At 36.0% G+C, this 25,459-nt stretch overlaps 1 protein-coding gene and 1 pseudogene across 2 annotated transcripts in view; one reads left to right on the forward strand and one right to left on the reverse strand.

Annotated features, from left to right (window-relative positions):
* Positions 1 to 17,258, forward strand: part of ITGAV (integrin subunit alpha V) — a 107,800-nt gene extending 90,542 nt beyond the window's left edge. Inside the window, exons 21-30 of one of the 2 annotated variants that reach the window (XM_047773031.1) lie at positions 243 to 335; positions 4,068 to 4,147; positions 4,779 to 4,859; positions 5,383 to 5,488; positions 6,097 to 6,255; positions 7,525 to 7,635; positions 11,604 to 11,717; positions 11,819 to 11,926; positions 12,801 to 12,923; positions 13,481 to 17,258. In XM_047773031.1, coding sequence (XP_047628987.1) covers positions 243 to 335; positions 4,068 to 4,147; positions 4,779 to 4,859; positions 5,383 to 5,488; positions 6,097 to 6,255; positions 7,525 to 7,635; positions 11,604 to 11,717; positions 11,819 to 11,926; positions 12,801 to 12,923; positions 13,481 to 13,576 — 1,071 coding nt within the window. In that variant the 3' untranslated portion in view covers positions 13,577 to 17,258. The remainder of the gene's footprint in view (positions 1 to 242; positions 336 to 4,067; positions 4,148 to 4,778; positions 4,860 to 5,382; positions 5,489 to 6,096; positions 6,256 to 7,524; positions 7,636 to 11,603; positions 11,718 to 11,818; positions 11,927 to 12,800; positions 12,924 to 13,480) is intronic. The other variant, XM_047773030.1, reaches the window with a different exon arrangement.
* A 4,785-nt stretch (positions 17,259 to 22,043) lies between these two features.
* LOC125121971 (tRNA selenocysteine 1-associated protein 1-like) lies at positions 22,044 to 23,644 on the reverse strand (annotated as a pseudogene).
* Positions 23,645 to 25,459: the final 1,815 nt, after the last annotated feature.

Genomic DNA, 25,459 nt, shown 5'->3' on the forward strand with positions numbered 1-25,459 from the left:
TCTAAGTCCTCTAGGGATCTTTCAGAAACACTTTACATTTATACCTGGCAATTATATATAATTTTTGTTTCTCCTGTACCCTTCATTGCTTAAATAGATGTATTTGCTTTGTTAAGGAAGAACCCTAAAGATATAACTGCATTATATTGTCTAGGAACTTTAAAGTCTTATTATGCCTTCTGCTTTTTTTTTTTGGTTATTAATTTACTTTCCTTTCAATCCTTTTTCTTTGTCAATCAAAGGCCTTAGCAAGACTTTCCTGTGCATTTAAGACAGAAAACCAAACCCGCCAGGTGGTATGTGACCTTGGAAACCCAATGAAGGCTGGAACTCAAGTAAGACATTTTAATTAAGTGGATCTTTTTTTTTTTCTTTCTCTTTTATAGAGAATGGCATCTTTTTTCTGTGAGTTCGTTCATAGTAATTTTTTAAATAAATGTTTCAAAATAGTATCTTTAAATTGGTTTTCATTTAGAATGAAATGATTATCAGAGTTCTGTTTTATTTTGATTAAGATACTGAAGTACTGAGTTGTGATATTACCTGCTGCTCTTTGCCTTCAGTTTGGTAAATGGATGCAAACACAGTTTAAACTGAGGACTGAGATTGTAACTGATATTTTAAACTAATGCTCTACTACATCCTCAAAGCTGTTTTAACAGATACCAAAACTGTCATTTTTAGGTGAGTTAGAATGACCTCATTAACTTCCAACCTAAATAGTCATCCCAGTAGGATCAAAAAGCACAGTGGTTGGATCAAACTTCCTTTCAGGTGGTGGAGAAGGAAGCCCAGGCACTTGAGAAGAAGCACACAGTTGGCCGCTTCCCAAATCCTCTAAAAAGGGCACAAAATATACCTTGTAGAATTCCTGGTATCAAGGAAGAAAAACAGCAGTATATATCATGTTACCATTTCAATAGAATTTAATAGCACATAGATATTGGTAATTTGAAGAGACCTGTGATAATATGGGACTAAACATTCCATATCTACCCTTATAAACAACATCACTCTTATTAGATGTTTAGGGGTATAAACTTGTAATGAGTAAAGAAGTCCTAGAGATCTACTGTGTAGCATGGTGATTATAGACAACAGGACTGCATTATAATCATCAAACTTGCTAAGAGACTAGATCTTAATTATCTAACTACAAAATAGAAATACACAGCAATCAGACGAACAAAAGAAATAAAAGGCATCCAAATAGGAAGAGAAGAGATAAAACTGTCACTGTATGCAGATGACATGATACTATACATAGAAAACCCCAAAGATTCAACCCAAAAACTACTTGAACTGATCAACAAATTCAGCAAAGTAGCAGGATATAAGATTAACATTCAGAAATCAGTCACATTTCTGTATACTAAAAAGGAAACTTTAGAAAAGGAATATAAAAACACAATACCTTTTAAAATTGCACCCCCCAAAAATCAAATACCTGGGAATACACCTGACCAAGGAGGCAAAGGACCCGTATGCCAAGAACTATAAAACATTAATCAAGGGAATTAAAGCAGATGTAAAGAAATGGAAAGATATTCCATACTCTTGGGTTGGAAAAATTCATATTGTAAAAATGGCCATACTTCCCAAAGCAATCTACAGATTCAATGCAATCCCTATGAAATTACCCATGACATTTTTCACAGAACTAGAACAAACAATCCAAAAATTTATATGGAACCACCAAAGACCCAGAATTGCCAAAGCAATCCTGAAGAACAAACACCAAGCAGAAGGCGTAACTCTCCCAGACCTCAAGCAATATTACGAAGCCACAGTCATCAAGACAATGTGCTACTGGTACCAAAAAGGACATACAGACCAATGGAACAGAATAGAGAACCCAGAAATAAACCCATATACCTATGGTCAGTTAATCTTTGACAAAGGAAGCAAGAACATAAAATGGGGAAAGGACAGTCTATTTAGCAAGAATTGCTGGGAAACATGGACAGCTACTTGCAAACAAATGAAGCTAGAACACACCCTCACACCATGCACAAAAATAAACTTGAAATGACTGAAAGATCTAAATATAAGATAAGACACCATCAAACTCCTGGAAGAGAATATAGGCAAAATATTCTCTGACATCAACCTTACAAATGTTTTCTCAGGTCAGTCTCCCAAAGCAACAGAAATCAAAGCAAAAATAAACCAGTGGGACCGAATCAAACTGACAAGCTTTTGCACAGCAAAGGAAACCAAAAAGAAAACAAAAAGACAACTTACAGGATGGGAAAAAATAGTTTCAAATGATGTAAATGACAAGGGCTTAATCTCTAAAATATACAAACAACTTATATAACTCAACCCAATGGAAAAATGCCAACAACCCAATGGAAAAATGGGCAAAAGACCTGAATAGACATTTTCCCAAGGAAGATGTACAGATTGCCAAAAAGCACATGAAAAAATGCTCAACATCCATGATTATTAGAGAAATGCAAAGCAAAACTACCATGAGATACCACCTCACACCAGTCAGAATGGCCATCATTAATAAGTCCACAAATAACAAATGCTGGAGGGGGTGTGGAGAAAGGGAACCCTCCTGCACTGTTGGTGGGAATGTAAGCTGGTACAACCACTAGGGAGAACAGTATGGAGGCACCTTGAAAATCTAAACATAGAACTACCATATGACCCAGCAATCCCACTCTTGGGCATATATCTGGACAAAACTTTCCTTAAAAAAGACACATGCACCTGTATGTTCATTGCAGTTCATTGAAGCTCTATTCACAATAGCCAAGACATGCAAACAACCCAAATGTCCATTGACAGACGATTGGATTAGGAAGATGTGGCATATATTCCCAATAGAATACCACTCAGCCATGAAAAAAAATAAAATAAAATAATGCTATTTGCAGCAACATGGGTGGAACTAGAGACTCTCATCCTGAGTGAAGGAAGTCAGAAAGAGAAAGACAATTACCATATGATATCACTTATATCTGGAATCTCATATATGGCACAAATGAACCTTTCCACAGAAAGAAAATGATGGACTTGGAGAACAGACTTGTGATTCCCTGGGGGGATGGGGAGGGAGTGGGATGGGTTGGGAGCTTGGGGTTAATGGATACAAAGTGTTGCTTTTGGAATGGATTAACAATGAGATCCTGTTGTGTAGCACTGAGAACTAGATACTTAGGATGGAGCATGATAATGGGAGAAAAAAGTATGTATACATGTATGTGTAACTGGGTCCCCATGCTGTAGAGTGGAAAAAAAAATTGTGTTTGGGAAATAACAACAACAAAAAATAGAAATAATAATTATGTAACATGACAGAGGTGCAATTACTACTACAATGGCAGTCATATAACAATGTATAAATATATCAAATCAGCATGTTGTATGCCTTTAGTTTATACAGTATTATATGTCAAATATGTTTCAATTAAAAAAAAATTCCAAGGAGTTCCTGTTGTGGCTAAGTGACAACAAAATAAAAATAAAATAATGATAATTTCCTACCCACAGAAAGTAGGATGTTTGGTGTTGGTGGAGTTGTGAGTGGCGTGAGGAAATTCTGCTTCTGGCTCTCCTACTTCTGTCTGTTTTTGCCAAGTTCTTTCACTCTTGTAAACCATTCATTTCTTCCTTCCTGCTTTATTAGCACAAGTTCAGGTGTTGGTGTCCTGTCACCAAACCATTGTTTGTAACTCCTATACTTTCACTGGATCAACAAACATTTCCTTTTGCATTTTTTAGATAGTTAATATTAGTTAATAGTATGAGATGATTAGTTAATATTATAAAGAGATAGTAGTAAAGAATAGTTGATATTATAGGGAGGTATAATTATGATTAATCATTGCTGTTAAATAGTCTCCATTATGGATCAGCCCAAGTATCTTAAATAACTAGAGATTTGATAGATGATCAGACTTAATTATCTTTGTTAGAGTACTTCCAGTTTTATTGTGAGGTCAGAAAAACTCTATTTTTAGACCAGTTTTTTTTTTTCTTTGGACATTGATTTTGAAATTTCACTAATTAGACACTGTTGTAACCACCACTGCCATCTTTTCCTCCTCCTTCAGCTCTTAGCTGGTCTTCGTTTCAGTGTGCACCAGCAATCAGAGATGGATACTTCTGTTAAATTTGATTTACAAATCCAAAGGTATGAAACAACTTTTTTCTGTTTATAACTATTGAGGAAATATTACTTGTTATAAATACATTATGCAAAATACTTAAGTATTATAGAATGGGATAGGCTAAAATTTTAGTACTTAGTTCTAGCATTTTAAAATCAATATTTACATCGTAGGAATAATTTTATTGTTGCTTGTAAGTTTGTAAAACAAAACTGAAAGTTAAATGGAAATCATCTTCTTGGAATTAAATGCTAATAAAAAAATTTTGATTTGTACAGTTTGTCATTGCTTTTTTCTTTTTATCTTTTTAGGGCTGCACCTGTGGCATATGGAGGTTCCCAGGCTAGGGGTCAAATCAGAGCTGCAGCTGCTGGCCTACACCATAGCCACAGCAATGCCAGATCCGAGCCATGTCTAAGGCCTACACCAGAGCTCACAACAATGCCAGATCCTTAACCCACTGAGCGAGGCCTGGGATCAAACCTGTGTCCTCACGGATGCTAGTCAGATTCGTTAACCACTGAGCCCAATGGGAATTTGTCATTTCTTTATCACTTTTAATTTGCTCACTCTTAGTTTCACTGCATTTGATTCTGTATGATTTTGATGACAGTTATGCTCAGTTCAGTCCTAATTTTTTTTTTTCTTTTTCAGCTCCAATCTTTTTGACAAAGTAAGCCCGGTTGTGTCTTACAAAGTTGACCTTGCTGTTTTAGCTGCTGTTGAGATAAGAGGGTCAGTATGATTACCCAGTTGAGTATCTCATTCTCATGATTTAAACTACTTTAAAAAGGAGTTACTTCTTAGAAGTAAGTTCTCAGTCTCCAGGCCTCTTTTGCATAGCAGACACTCCATGCTTAGTGGTAATTTTACTAGAACTGTAGCTTCTGTTGAAGGAAGGTACTAGGTATGTTCCAAAGCCACAAATATTTATTTGATAATCCTTTGGAAATAAACCAGACATGGCAAAAGCAGGCCCAAAAGAAGTTTATTGAACTTTTATGCAAATTGACTTAGCAATTCACCTGTTACATTAGATTCAATAAAGAGTAGTTTGTATATGTGTGCCTGTACCCATACATGTATAATTGGGCATAGGGTTTTGTTTTGTTTTGTTTTTTGTCTTTTAAATGCATGGGTTTTTTTTTTGTTTTTTTTTAAATTCTGACTTTGTTCACTTGGATTCTACATACTTTTGAAAATGAACTGACCGTATCATTTTGATATTCATGGTAGGTTTTCTTTGGTCATTGTTTAGAGTCTCAAGTCCCGATCATATCTTTCTTCCAATTCCAAATTGGGAGCACAAGGAGAACCCTGAGACTGAGGAAGACGTTGGGCCAGTTGTTCAGCACATCTATGAGGTTTGCAGTTGTTGGATTTATCTGATACCTCGTAGAGAGCTAACAAAAAGAACAGATAGGCTACTTTTAAAAAATTACGTCTATTTAATTTTTATGTAAACTCTGCATGATTTAAGTATGTATCAGACTTCTTCAGTTTTTCCCTATTCTTAAGTTCATTTTTATTCGACAAATAGCTTTAAGTTGTAAAAGAAAGCTGATTATGCAAATTGCTTTTTAAAGCCAAGTTGTTCTACTCGAGTAAAATGAATAGGTCATTGAGTATTTTCACGTGGACATTTTTCAGTTCTAACTAAAAAATTGAAAATGCCTGCAGCAGATCACCAAAATTTTGTATCTATACATAGGAAATGGTCTGTGCCATCTTATCAATAAACTTTTTCACATTTTCTTCTTCTGTTTACATTTTCGTCCTGACACATATTGCCCTACGCAGAGGCAGATGTTGAGTTTGAGCTCTTTTGCATAATAATAATGTAATATTAGAGTAACTATGGAAACCGCTGTTATTCAAATCTTGTTGCTTAATGATTCCTAGAGTTGAAGTAGGGGAAGGATTATGGTATAGATTTTTGCCCAAAGTTTTTACATTTTCTTTTCCTTATTAGCTGAGAAACAATGGTCCAAGTTCATTCAGCAAGGCAATGCTAAATCTTCAGTGGCCTTACAGATATAACAACAACACTTTGTTGTACATCCTTCAATATGATATTGATGGGCCAATGAACTGCACTTCAGATATGGAGATCAACCCTTTGAGAATTAAGGTAATGTGCTTAAATTAAGCAGCTCTTTATTATGATATTTCGTTGCTTTTCTTTCTTTTTTTTTGGTCTTTTTTTGTCTTTTTTTAGCTATTTCTTGGGCCGCTCCCATGGCATATGGAGGTTCCCAGGCTAGGGGTTGAATCGGAGTTGTAGCCACCGGCCTACGCCAGAGCCACAGCAACGCAGGATTTGAGCCGCGTCTGCAACCTATACCACAGCTCACGGCAACGCCAGATCGTTAACCCACTGAGCAAGGGCAGGGGTCGAACCTGCAACCTCATGGCTCCTAGTCGGATTCATTAACCACTGCGCCACGATGGGAACTCCTTGTTGCTTTTCTTTCTAATATACAAAAGAAACACATGAAATAGGAAATAAAACAACTGGCTGTTTTGGGTTTTTTTTTTTTTTTTTTTGGCTGCAGCATGTGGGAGTTCCCAGGCCAGGGACCGAACCTGTGCCAGGCCACCTCAGTGACAACACTGGATCCTCAACCCACTGCACCACAAGGAAACTCCTAAAACAATTGTCTTAATGGTAAACCCATTCTGCAAAAATATTTTAGTTCATAACCAGTACACTATAGATTAAATTGTTTTTTTTTGTTATGAGTCAGGACAAATTCTGTGAAATCCTACTGAACCATTTATTTACGTAGTGTTTAGCGAGCCTCTAGAGATAATCTTAAGTGACCATATTTAAGTTGGTTTCATCACATCACAGTTTATTCACATGTAATATTGTGTCAAGGATGTTTGGATGTTGAAATTTTTGTCTTTAGGATAAGATCCAACATTTTGCTCTTTCCTCTTTTGACTTACGTGACCTAGAAAATGTCATTTTATGAAATTCTGTATATTTTTGGATATAGTCATCTCTGTCCTAGCAAATAGATTTGAATAAGAGGTTATTGCACAGGTTGGACTAAGGAAAGTTAAGAGAACAAAATAAAAAATGTATACTCATGAGCGACATATATCACAGATCTACACTGAAATTTCAGGCTGTTTCTATGTATTTTATCTATTTTTCCTCTAGCTGTACAAGGGGAGAAAACGATGGCTAGGCAGAGATAACTGTTTCCCTCATATTAAGGATTCTAATCTTTATTTTTTGTGCTTAGTTTTGGCCATATATTAAGAGGTAAATTTTCTGTCATACCAAATTTTTAGTCACTGTATTTTAATCTCGTGTAACAGTTGATGCCAGAATGTCAGTGCAAAATATTTCCCATTGTTATTTACCACCAGTTTACTAATGTAATCCTAGATCTCAAATTCACAGACTGAAAAGAATGACACAGTTGGTGGGCAGGGTGACCGGAACCATCTTGTCACTAAGCGGGATCTCACCCTCATTGAGGGAGATGTTCACACTTTGGTAAGTGCCATTTCAACAACAAGCACTTTAAATATTTAAAAATATGTGATTATAGAACTGATGCCAAAGAACATTTCAAAAATAACAACAGCTGTGCTGGAAAGAACTCCATATATTTTTATACCATTCACTCCTCTTACTTTCTTTGTCCCTAATTGAATTGATGTCACATTGTGTTCGAATGATCTATCTTGCTAATAAAAATATTTGTAGATTGTTAATAAAAATATTTTATATTCCAACTTATTTCTCTGGTTGTGTCCCTTTAACTGACCTCATTCTTGGTCTCGCGCTAATCTTTGAAGCTTACATGCAGTACTGCAGGAAAAACCCAGAAGGTCTCAACAAAAATGTATTATAGGAATAATTAGCATTATGATTAACCTTGTTGAGTCAGCCCATCTCTTTTTGTTGTTGTTGTTGTTGTTGTTGTTTTTATTGGAATATAGTTGAATTACAAAGTTGTGTTAGTTTCAGGTATACAGCAAAGCATGTGAAGTATCAGTTATACACATACATATAACCATTCTTTTCCCATACAGGTTATTACACACTATTAAATAGATTTCCCTGTACTATACAGTAGGTCCTTGTTACCTGTCTATTTTATATATAGTAGTTTGTATATATCAATCCCAACCCCCTACTTTATCCCTCCCCATATCCCCCATGTTTCCTTTTTGGTAAACTTAAGTTTGGTTTTAAAATCTTTAGTCTGTTTCTCTTTTGCAAGTTCTTCTGTATCATTTTTTATTAGGTTACACATGTTGGTGATCTCATATGATATTTGTCTTCCTCTGTCTTACTTCACTTACATGATAATTTCTGGGTCTAACTGTGTTACTGCAAATGGCGTTATTGCATTCTTTTCAGGGCTGAGTAATATTCCATTGTATATACATACTACATTTTCTTTATTCAGTCCTCTGTTAATAGACATTTATATTGCTTCCATATCTTGGTTATTGTAGATAGTGCTACAGTGAACATTGGGGTACATGTATCTTTTCAAATTATGGTTTTCTCTGGATATACGCCCAGGAGTGGGCTTGCTGAATCATGTGTTAGTGCTATATTAAGTATTTTAAGGAACCTCCATACTGTTCTCCATCATGATTGCACCAGTTTACATGATGCATATAAGCTTACATGATTCCCACACACAGTGTGTGAGGGCTCCCTTTTCTCCACATCCTCTCCAGCATTTATTGTTTATAGTTTTTTTGGTGATAACCATTCTGAGTTAGCCTGCTAATGACTATAATGTTACAAATGAGCTTATCACTTAGGTTTTTAAAATTTAACAGATATACAAATAATCAACTGGCAGAGAACCTGGTATTGCGTTTATATTCATTGATGTTTATCAGTTACTTTTGAAATACTGCCAAACTATTTTCCAAAATGTTTGCACCATTGTTACATTCCTAGCCAACAATGTATAAGCATCCCAATTTCTCCACATCCTTGTCATCACTTGCTATTGCCTTTAAAAAATATGTAGTCATCCTTGTCAGAATGAAGTAGTATCTCATTGTAGTTTCATTTGGATTTCGCTAATGACTAATGATGCTAGGCATCTTTTCATTTGTATACATTCTTTCGAGAAATCTAAATTCAAACCCTTCGCCCATATTTAAATTGAATTGTTTGCCTTTTGTTGCTGAGTAATAAAGAGTTCTTTGTATATTCTGGATACTACCCTTATCAGAACTGTTACTACATATAATTTTTCTCATTCTCTAAGTTTTTTTTTTCACTTTCTTGATAGTATCCTTTGATGCAATAAAGTTTTTAAATTTGAAGAAGTTCAGATTTCTTTTATCAAGTCTGTATCTTCTTGTGTTGCTTATGTTTTTACTGTCATATTTTAAAAACCATTGCCTAACTCAAGTCCTGGAGATTTACAGCTAAGTTTTCTGGTTTTCTAAGTTTTGAACTTTTAGCTCTTATTTTTTATGTCTCTGATCCATATGGAATTAATTTTTGTGCAAAGTGTGAAGTAGAGGCCCAGATTCCTTCTTTTGCCTGTGGCTTTCCAGTTCTTCCAGCATCATCGGTTGGAAAAATCTCTCTCTTTCCCTTAAATGGTCTTGCCTCCCTTGTTGAAAATGAATTGACTTATATATGCGTGGGTTTATTTCTGGACTCTAAGTTCTATGCTATTGATCTAAACATGTATTCTATTGCCAATACCAAATTGTTTTGATTATTATAGCTCTGCAGTAAGTTTTGAAATTGGGGAGTGTGAGCCTTCCAATGTTTTCTTCTTTTTCAAGAATGTTTTGGTTACTTGGAGTCCCTGGAAATTCCATATAAATTTTAGGATCAGCTTGTCCATTTCTACAAAAATAGTAGTTGGAATTTTGACAGGAGATTTATTGGATCTGTCTATCCCTTTGGGAGTATTGCCATCTGAATATTAAGTCTTTTACTCCTTGAACATGTGTTATCTTTCTTTTTGTGTATGTCTTCTTTAATTACCTTCAAAAATATTTTGTAGTTTTCAAAAACATGTGCAAGTTTTGTGCTTCCTTTGTTAAGTAACTTCTAAATATTTTAAGATTTTTTTTGGAGCTATTTAAAATAGAATTGTGGAGTTCCCTTGTGGTGCAGTAGGTTACAGATCTGGTGTTGTCACTACAGCTTCTCATGTCACCTCTCTGGATCTCTGGCCCAGGAACTTTCATATTCTGTGCGTGCAGCTGAAAAAATAAATCAATAAATAAAATAGAATTATTTTTAAAATTTTGTTTTCGGATTTATCATTACTAATGTATATAGAAACAATTCATATGTGTAATACTGATCTTATATTCTGTACCTTTTCTATACTTGTTCAATAGTTTTCTTGTAGATTCTTTAAATTTTTCTATGTATCAGTTTCTATCATCTGTGAATACAGCTAGCTTTGCTTCTATCTTTCCAATCTGGATACCTTTTATTTATTTATTTTCTTGCTTAATTGTACTGGCTAGAACCTTCTGAACAATGTTGAATAGAAGTGTCATGAGTGGGAATTTTTGTCTTGTTTCTGATCTTAGGGGAAAAGTATCCATTCTTTCACCAGTAAGTACGATGTTAGCTGTGGGCTTTTCATAGATGTTCTTTATCAGGTCAAGGAAGTTTGCGTCTATTCCTAGTCATCAATTGGAAGTGTCGCTTACTGGATAGCACTGTTGTGAAGTGTATGCATATGACATGTCTAGTGCAGTTTGACCAGCATATAGAAGGTAGAGAATATCTGTTACTTTTGACTGTCTGCCTTAAAGTTACTGATACATGATTCAGTAAAGGTACTGAATCATGCTGCTTGATTTCTAAAGGTCTGACATGGAATAACTATTAAAGATTCACTCTGTTTCTTCTTCTTTTCCACAGGCATATTGGGATCTGATTTTCATGTCTTACTAAAATCAGTATGTTCTGGGTTTGCCTAAAGAATGTTGAGTTCAAGCTGTTAAACATTTTAATATTATAGATCTTAGCCTTCTATAATAAATCATGTGAAAACCAACCCCTCATGACAAGAAGCATTCATAGACTCAACTATTAGCCTGCTCTCTCTCTCTCTGTCTTTTGTTTTGTGCTTTTTAGGACCACACCCAAGGCATATGGAAGTTCCCAGGCTAGGAGTCAAATTGGAGCTGTAACCGCTGGCCTATGCCACAGCCACAGCAATACCAGATCCGAGCTGCATCTGCGACCTACACCACAGTCACGGCAACACCGTATCCTTAACCCACTGAGCAAGGCCAGGGATCAAACCTACATCCTCATGGATACTAGTTGGGTTTGTTACCGCTGAGCCACAACAGAACTCCCTGTCCTGTTCATTTTAAACATTACTGCTATAAGGCAAAAGTGTCTGGATCATCACTTCAGCCTTCAGATAAAACAAGTCAAATGTCTAATTTTTATACAATATGATAGGATGACCTTTTAAGAAAATAATTATTTTTTGGCAGGGTTGTGGAATTGCTGAATGCTTGAAGATTGTCTGCCAGGTGGGGCGACTAGACAGAGGAAAGAGTGCAATCCTGTATGTAAAGTCTCTACTGTGGACCGAGACCTTTATGAATGTAAGTGAGCAGATGCAGCATTCAGCAAACTTACCCATTTTTTCAAAGAAATGAAAAAGGCCTGATATCTAAGAAATCATTTGATTACTATTTCCATACAGAAAGAAAACCAGAATCATTCATATTCTCTAAAGTCATCTGCTTCATTTAATGTCATAGAGTTTCCTTATAAGAACCTTCCAATTGAGGACATTTTCAACTCTACATTAGTAAGTCATGGATTTGGGGAAATGGAATAAATGCACTGAGTTCAGAACCTTATATATTTAAATTTTATTTTAAATAATGGCAATTTAACTATCTTGATAATTTAAAGTAATTGAATTATTTGAATAGATTATAATCTAGTTTAATATTACTATTTTACTCCCCCAACCCCAAATTATTAAAGGTAGATCATTTACTTTAGCATCTTATCCTATATAAGATTCTTAGCATATAATAATTTCATGGGGGAAATTATGGGGAATTTCTCCCCACAAAGTTAAAAAGTTGGAAATTAACTGCAGTTAAGTGAAGGCATTTTAATTTGAGAATTAAGGTGGGATCTTATATTTCCAAAACGATTACTCGGTTGCATTATTTAAAAATCATTTCAGGAGTTCCCGTCGTGGCGCAGTGGTTAACGAATCCAACTAGGAACCATGAGGTTGCGGGTTCGGTCCCTGCCCTTGCTCAGTGGGTTAACGATCTGGCGTTGCCGTGAGCTGTGGTGTAGGTTGCAGACGCGGCTCGGATCCCGAGTTGCTGTGGCTCTGGCGTAGGCCGGTGGCTACAGCTCCGATTCAACCCCTAGCCTGGGAATCTCCATATGCCGTGGGAGCGGCCCAAGAAATAGCAACAACAACGACAAAAGACAAAAAATAAAATAAAATAAAATAAAAATCATTTCAGAGGCAGTCAGTGGTTAAGCTGTTGAAAATTTCATGTGTGTATGTGTATGCTATTGATATCAAATGTATAAATTATATATGAGAAAATAAAATAACGTAACATTAAAATAAAATATAATAGACATTCAGATATGTGTTCAATAGTTCAGTGACCTATTTTCTAACTCAAAAACATTTCCCCCCCCAACAGGTTACCACTAATGTTACCTGGGGCATTCAGCCAGCACCCATGCCGGTGCCTGTGTGGGTGATCATTTTAGCAGTTCTAGCGGGATTGTTGTTACTGGCTGTTTTGGTATTTGTAATGTACAGGGTAAGTGATGGACTTAGGAAGAGGGGGAGGGAGGGAAAGCAGATGAAAAGGAGAAGGGAGGGGAGTTCCCGTCGTGGCGCAGTGGTTAACGAATCCGACTAGGAACCATGAGGTTGCGGGTTCGGTCCCTGCCCTTGCTCAGTGGGTTAAGGATCCAGCGTTGCCGTGAGCTGTGGTGTAGGTTGCAGATGCGGCTCAGATCCTGCGTTGCTGTGGCTCTGGCGTAGGCTGGTGGCTACAGCTCCGATTGGACCCCTAGCCTGGGAACCTCCATATGCCGCGGGAGCGGCCCAAGAAATAGCAACAATAACAACAACAAAGAAATAGCAAAAAGACAAAAAAAAAAAAAAAAAGGAGAAGGGAGGGAGGAAAAAAGAAGGGAAGAAGAAAAAGACCGTTAATCTTTAATGATAGTGCTTGATAAGCATTCCTTATCCTTTGAAGGAAGAAAAATTGTACAAAGTGCCATTTAAATTATCTTGGTCATAATATGGTCACTTAGAATACTTTCAATATTCTTCCATTGATATGACAGTAATGTTAGTTTTTCTTGACAGATGGGCTTTTTTAAACGTGTCCGACCACCTCAAGAAGAACAGGAAAGGGAACAGCTTCAACCTCATGAAAATGGTGAAGGAAACTCAGAAACTTAACTGTGATTCTTAAAGTTACGCTACATCCTGACCCATTAGAAGTACCAACTTCATTATAGATTTTAATTTCCTTCAGGAAGAATAAAATATCAAGACTTCACTGCTGATGGTGCCCATTGGTATTAACCACAAAGTGAGAGCAATATTTGTCCACCTTTTCATTATAATTAATTTCAGATATACATTTAACATACATCCACTGATTTGTGTTTTTAGGTATTTAAATAATAACATTTCAAGTGATCCTCTTCAATGTACATAAGACAGGTAGTGCCCGAGTTACCACTTTATAAAATAGTACTTCCTATAATTATTGTTTCTGATTTTGTATGTTGGAATTTGTTTTTGTTTTTGTTATTTTAAAGCAATCCAAATTTAGACCTTACTATCCACATCTTTTGTACAGATACTTAATACTAATGCACATTACACTACAGTTGAGTTTCAAGCTAACTTTTTAACTGCATAAACTTGGATTTTAATATTATCTACATGGTAGAACTTTAAATAAAACAACAAATGATCCCATCAAACTCTGTAATAGCAAAGGTACAGTTTTTTTTTGTTTTACTATGAATATTGGGTACATGCTATTAAATTTTTATTTATATTTTTATCCACAATCCATTTTATTACATTTTATTTTGTATAAGTTCTATTTCAAATCCTTTCAGTCAGCTTATACTAAAAATTAGTTCTATAGTCAAAAATGCCTTTTTTGTGTAATATTTAATTTCTGCTAGACATCATGATGCTTAAAGCCATATGAGGTGGAAATCATTTCCAAAGTATGTTTATTCCATTGCATTAGTCTGGCTATATGCAATACAAAAAAAAAAAAACATTTAAATTAAAAGCCTATATTGTAGGTCTTCTATAGAATTGCTTATTAATAGTTTGTTGTTAGAGCAAGAGTTTTTTAGTTGGGATTAATTTATTTTCCTCCTATATATGTATTTTTTTCTTATATTTCCAAATCTATTGCTGAGAATGTGTCAGGATCAATGATGAATATTTACAGCTTGCAGGAACCTGCATTCAACCTCCCAACCCCACGAGAAAAATGCTTAAGAATTAAAATTCTTAAAGTAGCTCACTGGGTTACTTCTAGCAGTAGCATAATGCTACTCATGTGGATATTACCTCATTTTAAGCAAAGTATAACATGTAAAACCAGTCCCAGCTCTCAAAATGACTTCTGTGAGGTTATTTTACAAGCAATTCAAGTTACTGGAAACCTTTAAAACTTTCTTAGATGTATTAAGATAAATTGCTTTTCTAGGATTTTTAAATAAAAGCTGCACAGGTGGCAAGTTGAAGTTTTATAGGTCCGTAGGGTGATGAATCTTCTGGAGGAATATGTGAATTATTCACAGTTCCTCAAGGCCTGGGGATAACTATTAATTATACCTATTTTTGTGCAATTACATCATATTGTACATTAGAAATTGAGAGTTTAATAGCCTTTTATTTCCCTTAAAGAACTGGAGATTTTTCTGTTTGAACCATAACGGGAATTTATCTTGCCATGTCTTTTGTTATAACTCCCTATACAAGTGGCTAAGCTAGAATATATTCATGGTGAGTTACATATATAGGTGAGTATATACATGTAGGTGAGTTATACAAGTTGGAATGTTGACAAGACCCTATACTTAGCTTTAGTGATTTTCAAAATTAATAGGCACTGTAAAATAGATTTTATTTGTCTCTTAAAAGATCTTAGTCATATGCAATAAGTATTTTTATTACCAACAAATTTGAAGGTTTTTTAAGAAAAAAATACTTTTATCCTAGGACCTGCCACCAGATAGTCACTAAGTTGTTCTTTCAACCTTACCTGTTTTCCTGCCTAATAGCAGTCATTCCTGACATTCTGTTGGCTAGAAAGTCACAGATTCAAAAAAAAAAAAAATTGTTTCTCTTTGCTTTTGCACAATCTATTCTTTTATGGCCTCTTATCTCAAGGTATAATGTTTTACCAGAGATTGAAGGAAGAGCCAAAATATCTCAGTTGGGAGAGCATTAACTGGAGGAAGGAGATTGAAGGGCATTGTCATGGAAATTAACATGATGTTTTAAATTGCTCTTAGGAAATGTAGTTTTAAGCAATAATATTTTCTTTTTAAAAGGTGATTATTTATATCTCTACAAAAATATGATAGGAGTATAATTTCAAAACCTAGTCTTTGAGGAAAATATGTGGGGGGATGTTGGGATTCTTCTTACCCTAAAATAGCATGCGAATGTTTTGGTTAAAATGTCAAAAAATAGTCACTGCTGTGTTTATGATTTATTGAGAATTGAAATCCATTTAGAATGTAAAATTCTCATAATCTGATTCAGTTTAAGAAAACACATATGGTTGGAATAGAGGATATTTAAAACATTTGATATTGGTAAGAAATATTGATACTGTTGTTGATTTCTTACATAGACATTTATTTCAGAATTGATATTTTGAGAAACACCTATATGAGGAATGCTCTTTCCTTTTCTTCCTTTTACCTTTTTTTTGTGACTAATGATTATTGTAATTCTGATTAAGTTCTTAATACTGAAATGTGAAACAATTAATCAAAATATTAGTGCCACAATTCTACCTGTTATGAAAGTACTTATAGTAAATTCTCAGTGATACTTTATATAAAAAATTCAAGTACTAATTAGAAAGACTATATTGGCTTCTTTAAGAGATTGTGAAAGATTTTTGATAGTGAATCATGACTCTAAGAGAGAGATTTATGTGGCAAAAATATAGTATATGATAGATCAGCCGGTTTTTTGTTTGTTTGTTTGTTTGTTTTTTAATAAGGCTAAAACCTGTAAGTTGATAGATGTTCCTGTGTTACAAAATGTCTTGTTGAGCTTGGCAAAGAATAAGTCATTCTTGGAATACTTCTGTATGACTGTTGCCTATCTCAGTGTCACTGTGCTTGTGATCTTGGATAGCTTGTATATGTGATAGCTTGATTAATAAGAAAACAATATAAAATTTGAAAATTCAATACAGGATCCAAAATGGTAAATGAAATGACTTAATACTCAGTGTTTTGGAGAGTATCCTTTTAAACTTTTTGGTATGGTAGGATAGTTTGAACGGTAAACCTATGAACATGTAGCATGCATATATGTTTCTATTTCATTGTAGCTTCTGATACATAGTGAAGTTCTTGGAAGAGGTACTGAGTCTTTGATTTTTGTTGTTATTCTTCTCAAGTGCAATATAACAATGTAACCAAACCTAGATATTTCAAAGTCATTATTAATTTAGTAAACCTAATCTAAATGGAAATTTATTAGTATTTTTGTTAGCAGGAAGGAGTGATTCTGTAATAGATATACAAGTGAAATTATTTACCCTCCAAAGGTCCATTCTACACTTTATTTCAGGCTGGACATGAACAGTTCCCTACTAGTTTTGAAACACTTTGCAATATCTTAAAGACACTTCGAAGCTGTGTATATCAATTAATTTGCTATCTAAATAACATAGAAAGTAACTTTCTTTATGTAGTTCTCTTGTGATCACCCACATTGGGTGAGACATAAAATGAGCGTGTTCTAAAATTTGTCATTTGCTAACTTGATTTGAGTTAGTGAAAACTGGTACAGTGTTCTGCTTACTAGTTTCCAATGTGTAACTGGTGTCTGTTCAATAAACTTGAGCATTATGGTGCCACTTTTGTGCAATCACTTTATATTTTCCTTCTATTATGTTGTTTTGTTTTGTTTTTTAATCACATGAGCCGGCATGAGTTAGGATCAGAGTTGAGGGAGACTGGAGGAGGACTGCCATCATGGCAGAAATCAAGGGGAGAAAGTCAGGAACAGGTGGAATCACATGTGGGACGAGGGAATATTTTCCTGTCAGAGCCCTGGCTTGACCCTGACTGTGACTTTATTCTAGTGAGAGCCTACAGATGGAAGGTTGAAAGAGCTGAGCAGTTATTCCAGCTACTGTCTAGTGCAGGAGAAACAAGAGACTGTATTTCAAGTCTTACATAGTGGCAAGGCCTTGGAAACACCCCAGGCTTTTCCTGTCCCCAGAGGATCTGTTCCTTGGGAATAAATAACTACCTCTCAAGATTAATGAACAAAGGGCAAAAACAAAGTGCCCCACCCTAACAAAGCATGAAACCAAGTTTCTACAAGTTTAAGGTGGTCCATCTGAAATTTAATTATCCTCTCATAATGGCAGATAATGCAACCCAAAGACTCTGCAATATATCATTCATATTGTTGTGTATGTGTGTGTGGTATGTAAATGGAAAGAAAGGAAAATGTGATCTATAGTTTTAAGAAGTAGTGAATAGAAACAGACCTACAAACAGTTGAACAGATATCACTTTAAATAACTATGATAATAATGTTAAAGTGTATATAAGAACTAGTGAAAATTATGAATGAAAAGATGGGCATTTCAGGAGAAAAACTCAGATGGAAATCTTCAGACTAAATTTCAATATCTGAAATCAGAGATTCATTGGAGGAGGGTTACAAGTAGAGTGGATAGAATAAAACAAAGGATCAATGTACTTAGAGATGACAAGATTCATCCAAGCTTGCACACACACAAAAAAAGGACTAAGAAAACAATGCCAAAAAGACTCAGCTATCTGTGGGACCATCTAGGTGTTAAAGGAATCGAGGAGCGAGAAAATATTTCAAATCAAAAAGTTCCCAAATTTCATCTAAAATAGCAACCTGTGGATTTCCTGCTGTGGTGCAGTGAGATCAGCGGCCTGTTGGGAGCGCTACGATGCAGGTTCGATCTCAGGCTCTGCATAGTGGGTTAAGGATCCATTGTTGCCACACCTGGTAGCTCAGATCTGATCCAGACTGGGAACTCCATGTGTCATGGTGCGGCCAAAAAAGAGAAAAAAATTAGCAACCTGCAATTCTGGAATCACAAGTCCCAAACAGAACAATCACAAATAACACGTCTGTCCAGGTCATGGTCAAACTGGTAAAAACCATGTGTTGGAAAGGGCTTACCTCACCCCCTTTTGTTAAGCATGCCCAGAGGATTCAAATCAGTTACTGGCAAGATTAGGACAAAAGTTCATATATTCAAGCACCTTGTCCAGTATGCTTTCTGATGTGTAAAACTGCCTGAATTACTAGTCAGTTTATAAAATAGATTTGTCATCAGCTAGTGAATAGGTTGGAATGCCTGAATATCAATTGGAGCATCACCAATGCTTTTCCAATTACGGCTGACTCTTGAGTAACAGGGTCTGACCTGCATGGCTCCACCTATACATTGATTTTTTTTCATGCTTTCATGTAAGGGATTTTCCCTATCCTTGGTTAGTTGAATCCCCAAATGTGGAACTCTGGGTGTAGAGGAACCACACACAGATCCAGAAGGCTAACTGTCAATTATACTCAGATTTTCAACTGCATGGGGGATCATAACCCCTAGCCCCTGTATTCAAGGGTCAATTGTAGTATTTTTACTCATTTTCTAAACTGTTGCGAATTGCCTAGAGAGTTATATAATTACATTTCCTTTTACACTCAGGTTCCTTCTTGGCCTCATTTCCTGAAGCATAACAAACATATCAATTGGTGTTTCAATAAAAGTAGCACTTAGATTTTGAATTTGAACTTTATACCATAATTTATCTTCATGTTATTAAAGTAACCTAATTTGTTTCCAAGTAATTAAATCTCCATGTTCTTTGACACCATTTGTCAGAAATGGAAACTTTAGGGATTATTTTTTAGTCAATCTTGTATTCACAATATTAATTGGTTGTTACAGAGTTGTTCAGAACAAGCACTAGGTGATGTATAAATGTAGTAGTATTTAATTTGGGGAATTATGCTTTCTACTTGAGTAATAGAAATTATTCTTGATCATGGGTAGGGTACATGGTAAGTTTACCATAGGAATCAAGAATGTTGTGGTGGCTTGTAAAATTTCTCATCTTTGAACAGTGAAGTTAAAGTTATTTTTGAGATAAGTGACACAAATGCCTTTAAAATTCAGAAATATCATGTAATTGGCAGACAAGTGAATGATTTTGAATTTTTAGTGTATCTGAGGAGATGAAAGGGAAGAGTTAAAGAATAAGCACATTTCCTACCCTTTAGTAATACTAATTTTGACTTTCTGACTTGAGCCTTTGCTACTAAACTAGAGCCAAGCACTTCAGCATCATGTAGTACTAAATTACTAGCACAAATGGAATCTGAAGGGTCTTCTACAGGAATTCAGTGATTCTTAAGTAACAGTGGGGATGATATAGAAGAAACTAATTTTACCATATTCCCACTAAACAGCCTTATCCTCTCAAGGGGACCATAAAACAGCAGCAGTATAGGAGTGATTTAATGACAGAGCTGAGAATCTGGTTCACACATACAGAAATAGTTCCCTCTTCTCGCCTCTGAGTCTCCAAGTCTTGTTCATAACATTATCTACTTCACATCCACCCCAAGACCCACACAGGCTTGGTCACTGGATGAGCCCAATTACCTCATGCCTTAGACAAGGAATTAGGTTTAAATTACTGCAGAGTCTTTTCGCCATGAAGAGTGGCATATTCACAGAATCCAGGGATTAGATCATGGACATCTTTTGGAGGGCATTATTATGTCTACCACAGTCCATGTCTGGCCCTCAAAGATTCACATTTGTCTCACATGCAAAATACATTCGTCCCATTCCCAAAGTCAAACTATTACAGCATCAACACAAAGTCCAACATGACTTTTTTTTTTCTTCTTATGGCAGCACCCATGGCATATGGAAGTTCCCAGGCTAGGTGTTGAATCAGAGCCGCAGCTGCTGGCCTATGCCACAGCCACAGTGATGCCAGATCCCAGCTGCCTCTGTGCATCCACATCCCCATGGATACTAGTCAGATTCCTAACCCATTGAGCCACAACGGGAACTCCCAAAATGACTTCTTAATCTCAGCAGCTTAAATGTCACAAATCTCATCATCTAAAATATGGGCAAGGTTTGGGTATGATCCATCTTGGGATACAATTCCTCTCTATGTGTGGCCCTATGAAACTAAAGAAAGAAGGTATCTGCTTATAACAAACCAGAGTAAGACAAGCATTTGATTACAATTATAGACATTCTGGTTCAAAAAAAGGGAAAATATAGAAGGAAAAGAAGTCACTGGTCCCAAGCAATTCCAAAATCCAGCTGAACAAACTACATTTGGTTTCAAAGTCTGAGATTAATTCTCTGTGGTTCATGACTTTACCTTCGGAGTTATCCTTTTTCTCTCCCATGAAATGTAGCATGTGAGAATTGTTATCAGCTTGTTTCTACTAGTAGATTCAATATGATTTTTCATTTTGTATGACCTTTAGACCAAGCCGACAGTGTTTCTGCTGATATATAACTCGCAAGAACCTTGCGGATCTCCTGTATTTGTCAAGGATATTCATTCCATTAGAACAAAGGCTACTTCACAGAGCTTTCCTAAATAACCTCATCTCTACTTTTGGCTTCTGATGAGTTGTCTGAGGGGAATCTATGAGTCACACACTTAATCTCTTCAAAGGAAAAATTTCCGAGATATTAACAAAAGTTTGTACAGTCTCTGTGCTCTCTCTAGAGCAAACTCTTGACAGCAAATCTCTTAATTTTAGCATCTTTTGCAATCTGGATATGTTGAAAATTTCCCAAATCATAAAGTCCTAGTTTCCTGGGTTCTCTATTTTAAAGAGTCATATCTATTTAATAAATTAGATAAAGTCAAGAAACACAAGAGCAGGGTTGGAGGGCTTGATGGCCCCTCAACATTCTTGTTCCTAAAAAAAAATCGAGGCTTTGAAAATCTAGACCCGGTCCTAGAGTAAACGCTAAGTCTTGAGTCTTGTAATCTAGGTTGAGCTGGCTCCATCAGTTTCCGCCACACATTGACCCATCTCAGCTGGAGTGCCTAATGAACTGTTCTACCTAGCTACTACCCTTGGAGCAAATGTGTTGTCATGGGGCTTGGGGGAATGATACCTGAAATACCATAGATAAAATTGCCCACCGTTTAACACACAGCAGGTAATCCATGCATGTTGATTCCAGAGAATCTTAATGATTTGTATGCCTGTCATCTGAGAAGGACCTCTAAACCCAGAGTTTAGTAACTGAATCCTATGACCCACTTTCGTTAATAATCCTAAACTCTTCTTATTTCTAATACGGAGAACCCTACATGGGTAAATGATTCTTGTTCAAAGAAATGCAAATTTGAACTTTCTTCAACCCTCTTTAAAGTTAGTTATTTGATTTTCAAACTCAAATTAAATGATTCACTATCAAAGGAAGGCAGCAGTGTTGGAGAAATAGTCATAAATCATTGATTACTAAAATCTCATAAATCATATTTCCAAAAAAGTAAATGTTCTTATCCCTCAAATGTGTGTGTGTGTGTGTATTTAAATATCAATCATGTATGTATGCTCATATTTAAAGGAGTCTGTCTTCTCCTTTGTCCTGCTACCTCATGGTGAGGATCTCTGAAGACACTGCCAGGAGCTGCCAGTCCATCAGTGCATCATACAGCCCTTGCCCTGCCCTGTCATATCCAGCTTGGCATGGGTTTATCTAGTGCATCCTCTCAAACTTATTCCTATGTCTGCATGATGCTCTGGGTAGAGCCGAAGTGGGGGTAACTGTGACTGTGGCTGCCTTGTGTTCTGGTCCTAGCCCTGTTAGGCATAGTGCTTCTGGTACTGCTGATAATACTGGCTGTAGCTGCAACTGCTCATCTGACCATATTCCACTGACTTCACATGTCTCACTTTAGGGATTGCCATGTTCAGCAGCACCAGTTTAAAGCCCAGGTCCACTACTCCCTGGCACTCTCTCAGGGTTCCCTTCTCTTCCAGTTCATCCATGAATTTCATAAAACAATAGCCCTTCCTTAGACATACCTGTCTGGCCAAAACATCTTGCCTCCTGGACAGGAGGGGTAGGTGTTGACAATTCTTACAGCATACCATCCTCCACATTGTGGGTCAGCCCCCCCACCAAACAAAAGAGTACGCAGTATTATCTGATAATTTATCATAAGTGGTATAGTTCAATTTAAGGTGTTTTGCAGGTGTGGCTTGTGGGAGAGGTTTCCCATTAATTTTATGCAAACACTTCTTAGCTGTGGCCAAATCTGTTCATTTGACAAAGCAGTAGCCAGCTGGGATCCCAGTGAGGCTTTTTTGGATCATTTTGATGCTCATTACGGTCTCCTCCATGATGGTAAACACTCTGGAGATGAAGGTTTAATCCACATAGGGCTCCAGGCCCCATTCCCAGGCTGGCCATCATGGGACTGTTGTCAGTTTTGAAATCAGGAAATGTGAGTTCTCCCACTTTTTTCTTATTTTTCAAGACTGTTTTGGCTATTTAGGGTCCCATGCAATTTCATGTGATTTTTAGAATCATTGTCAATTTCTACAAGGTAGTCAGCTGGGATTCTGTTGAGAATTGCATTGATTTTGTAGATCAACTCAGGGAGTGTTGCCATATTAACAACGTTTTCTGATTCATGAACATAACGTTTTCCCATTAATTTAGATCTTTAACTTCTTTGAACAATGTGCTGTAGTTTTTGAAGAATAAATTTTGCACTTCCTTCGTTAATTTGATTCCTATGTATTTTATTCTTTTTGATGTTACTATAGGTGAAAATTGCTTTCTCAAAATTGCTTTGTTTTGGATTGTTCATTGCAATTGTATGGAAATACAATTTTTTTTTGGTATATTGGTCTTGTATCTTGCAATCGTTTTGAACTTATTAGTTCTAATATTTTTCGAGTGGCTTTCTTAGGATCTTCTATATACAAAATCATGTCACCTGCAAATAGAGATAATTTTGTTTCTTTATAATCTGCATGACTTTTATATCTTTTTCTTGCCTGATTGCCTAATTGCTCTTGCTAGAACCTCTAGCACTGCTAATTCTGATGTTGAATAGAAGTGGTGAGAGTAGATGTGCTTGTCTTATTCCTGAATGAACAAGCACTTAGTCTTTCATTATTAATTATGAAGTTATCTTTGGGTTTTTGTAGATGCCCTTTACCAATTTGTGGAAACTCCATTCTAGTTTCTGAGCATTTTTTATCATAAAAGGGTATTTGCTGGATGTTGTTGAATGCTTTTCATTTGTCTGTTGAGATAAGCATTTGATAAGCATTAGATAAAAATTCTAATAACTTTTTTTAGTTAAAGGTCTGCAACATGATGATTCAATATTTGTGTACATTGCTAAAAGATCATCACAGTAAGTCTAGTTAACATCCATCATCTTACAGACCTAAATTTTTTTTTTTTTTGCTTGTGCTAAAAACTTTTAGGTCTACTCTCTTAGCAACTTTCAAATATACAATACAGTAGTATTAACTGTAGTCCACATGCTATACCTTACATCCCATGACATTTATTTTATAGCTGGAAGTTTGTACTTTGAAATCCGAAATCCTTTCACCCATTTTTTTCAACACTTCCCCTCAACTCTGACAGCCACCAATCTGTTCTCTATATCCATAAGCTTTTATATATGCTTGTTCTGTTTTTTAGATTTCACATATAAGTGAGATAATACTCTATTTGATCCTGCTGTGTAGCACTGAAAACTAAGTGGTCCCTTGTGATGGAGCATAATAATGTGAGAATAAAGAATGTATACATGTATGTGTAACTGGGTCACCATGCTTTACAGTAGAAAATTGACAGAACACTGTAAACCAGCTATAATGGGAAAAAAATCATTATATAAAAAAATACTCTGTCTTTCTGTATCTGACATTTCACTAAGCATAATGTCCTCAAAGTCTATGCTAGTACCTAATTAATACCTAATTTTTTTAGAACTTTTTTTCTTTTTTCTTTTTAAAAATGCAGTATATGGATGTTCCTGGGTTGAATCAGAGCTTCAGCAGCTGGCCTAAGCCATGACCACAGCCACAGCCATGCCAGATCTGAGCCACATCTTTGACCTATGCTGCAGCTTATGTCAATGCTGGATCCTTAACCCACTGAGCGAGGCCAGGGATCAAACCCATGTCCTCATGGTTCCTTGTCGGGTTGGTTAACCACTGAGCCATGAAGGGAACTCTTTTTTTTTTTTTTTTTCTTAATCATGAAAGGGTGTTGAGTTTTGTCAGATACTTTCTTTACATTTATTAAAGTGCTCTTATGAATTTTATCCTTCATTTTGTTAATGTGTTGTTTCATACTATAGGAGTAAGCAAGACACTCTATGTATTTTATATATTATCTTATTTTGTACCTCCTATAGACTCTATTATTTCTCCCACTATACCAGTGAGAAAACTGAAGCCTAAAAGCTTCTATGAATCACATAGCTGTGTGGGGTGGATAATAGAGGAGACTGATTCTGGGCCCTTCTCTGTCAACAAATAGTTCTGCCTCTTAAAACTGGTTTAATCAACCAAGCAAACAAGCACTGTTAGTCATTGTGGCAGGAGATAGAGATAAAGCTGTGAACATGATGACCCTGGCCTGTGTGGAACCAACACTAGCGAGGATACAGGCAAGAAAATATCCATTTTAAGTAATAGAGTCCTAAGGGGAAATACAAGGTGTCATGAAAGTTCATAGCATGGGCTCCTAATCAAAGCTAAGAGTGTCAAGAAATGTATCCTAGGGGATGTAATATCTAAGTTAACCTCAGGCTCTGCAGGAGCTTGTCAGTTAAAGAGATGAGAGAATAGAGTTCCAGGCAGAGGAAATGAATATGTGCAACCAGATAAGTCTAGTTCAAGGGATTAAAAGAAATCATTCTCTTCCCTTTCCTTCCATCCATCCCTACATCTCCCCTGCCCTCCTCTCCCCTCCCCATTCCCAACCCCATCTCTGTGTTTATGTAGGAAATATTAAAAGATGAGCCTGCA

This window comes from Phacochoerus africanus, chromosome 3 (assembly GCF_016906955.1).
Source record: "Phacochoerus africanus isolate WHEZ1 chromosome 3, ROS_Pafr_v1, whole genome shotgun sequence".
Classification (NCBI taxonomy): Eukaryota; Metazoa; Chordata; class Mammalia; order Artiodactyla; family Suidae; genus Phacochoerus; species Phacochoerus africanus.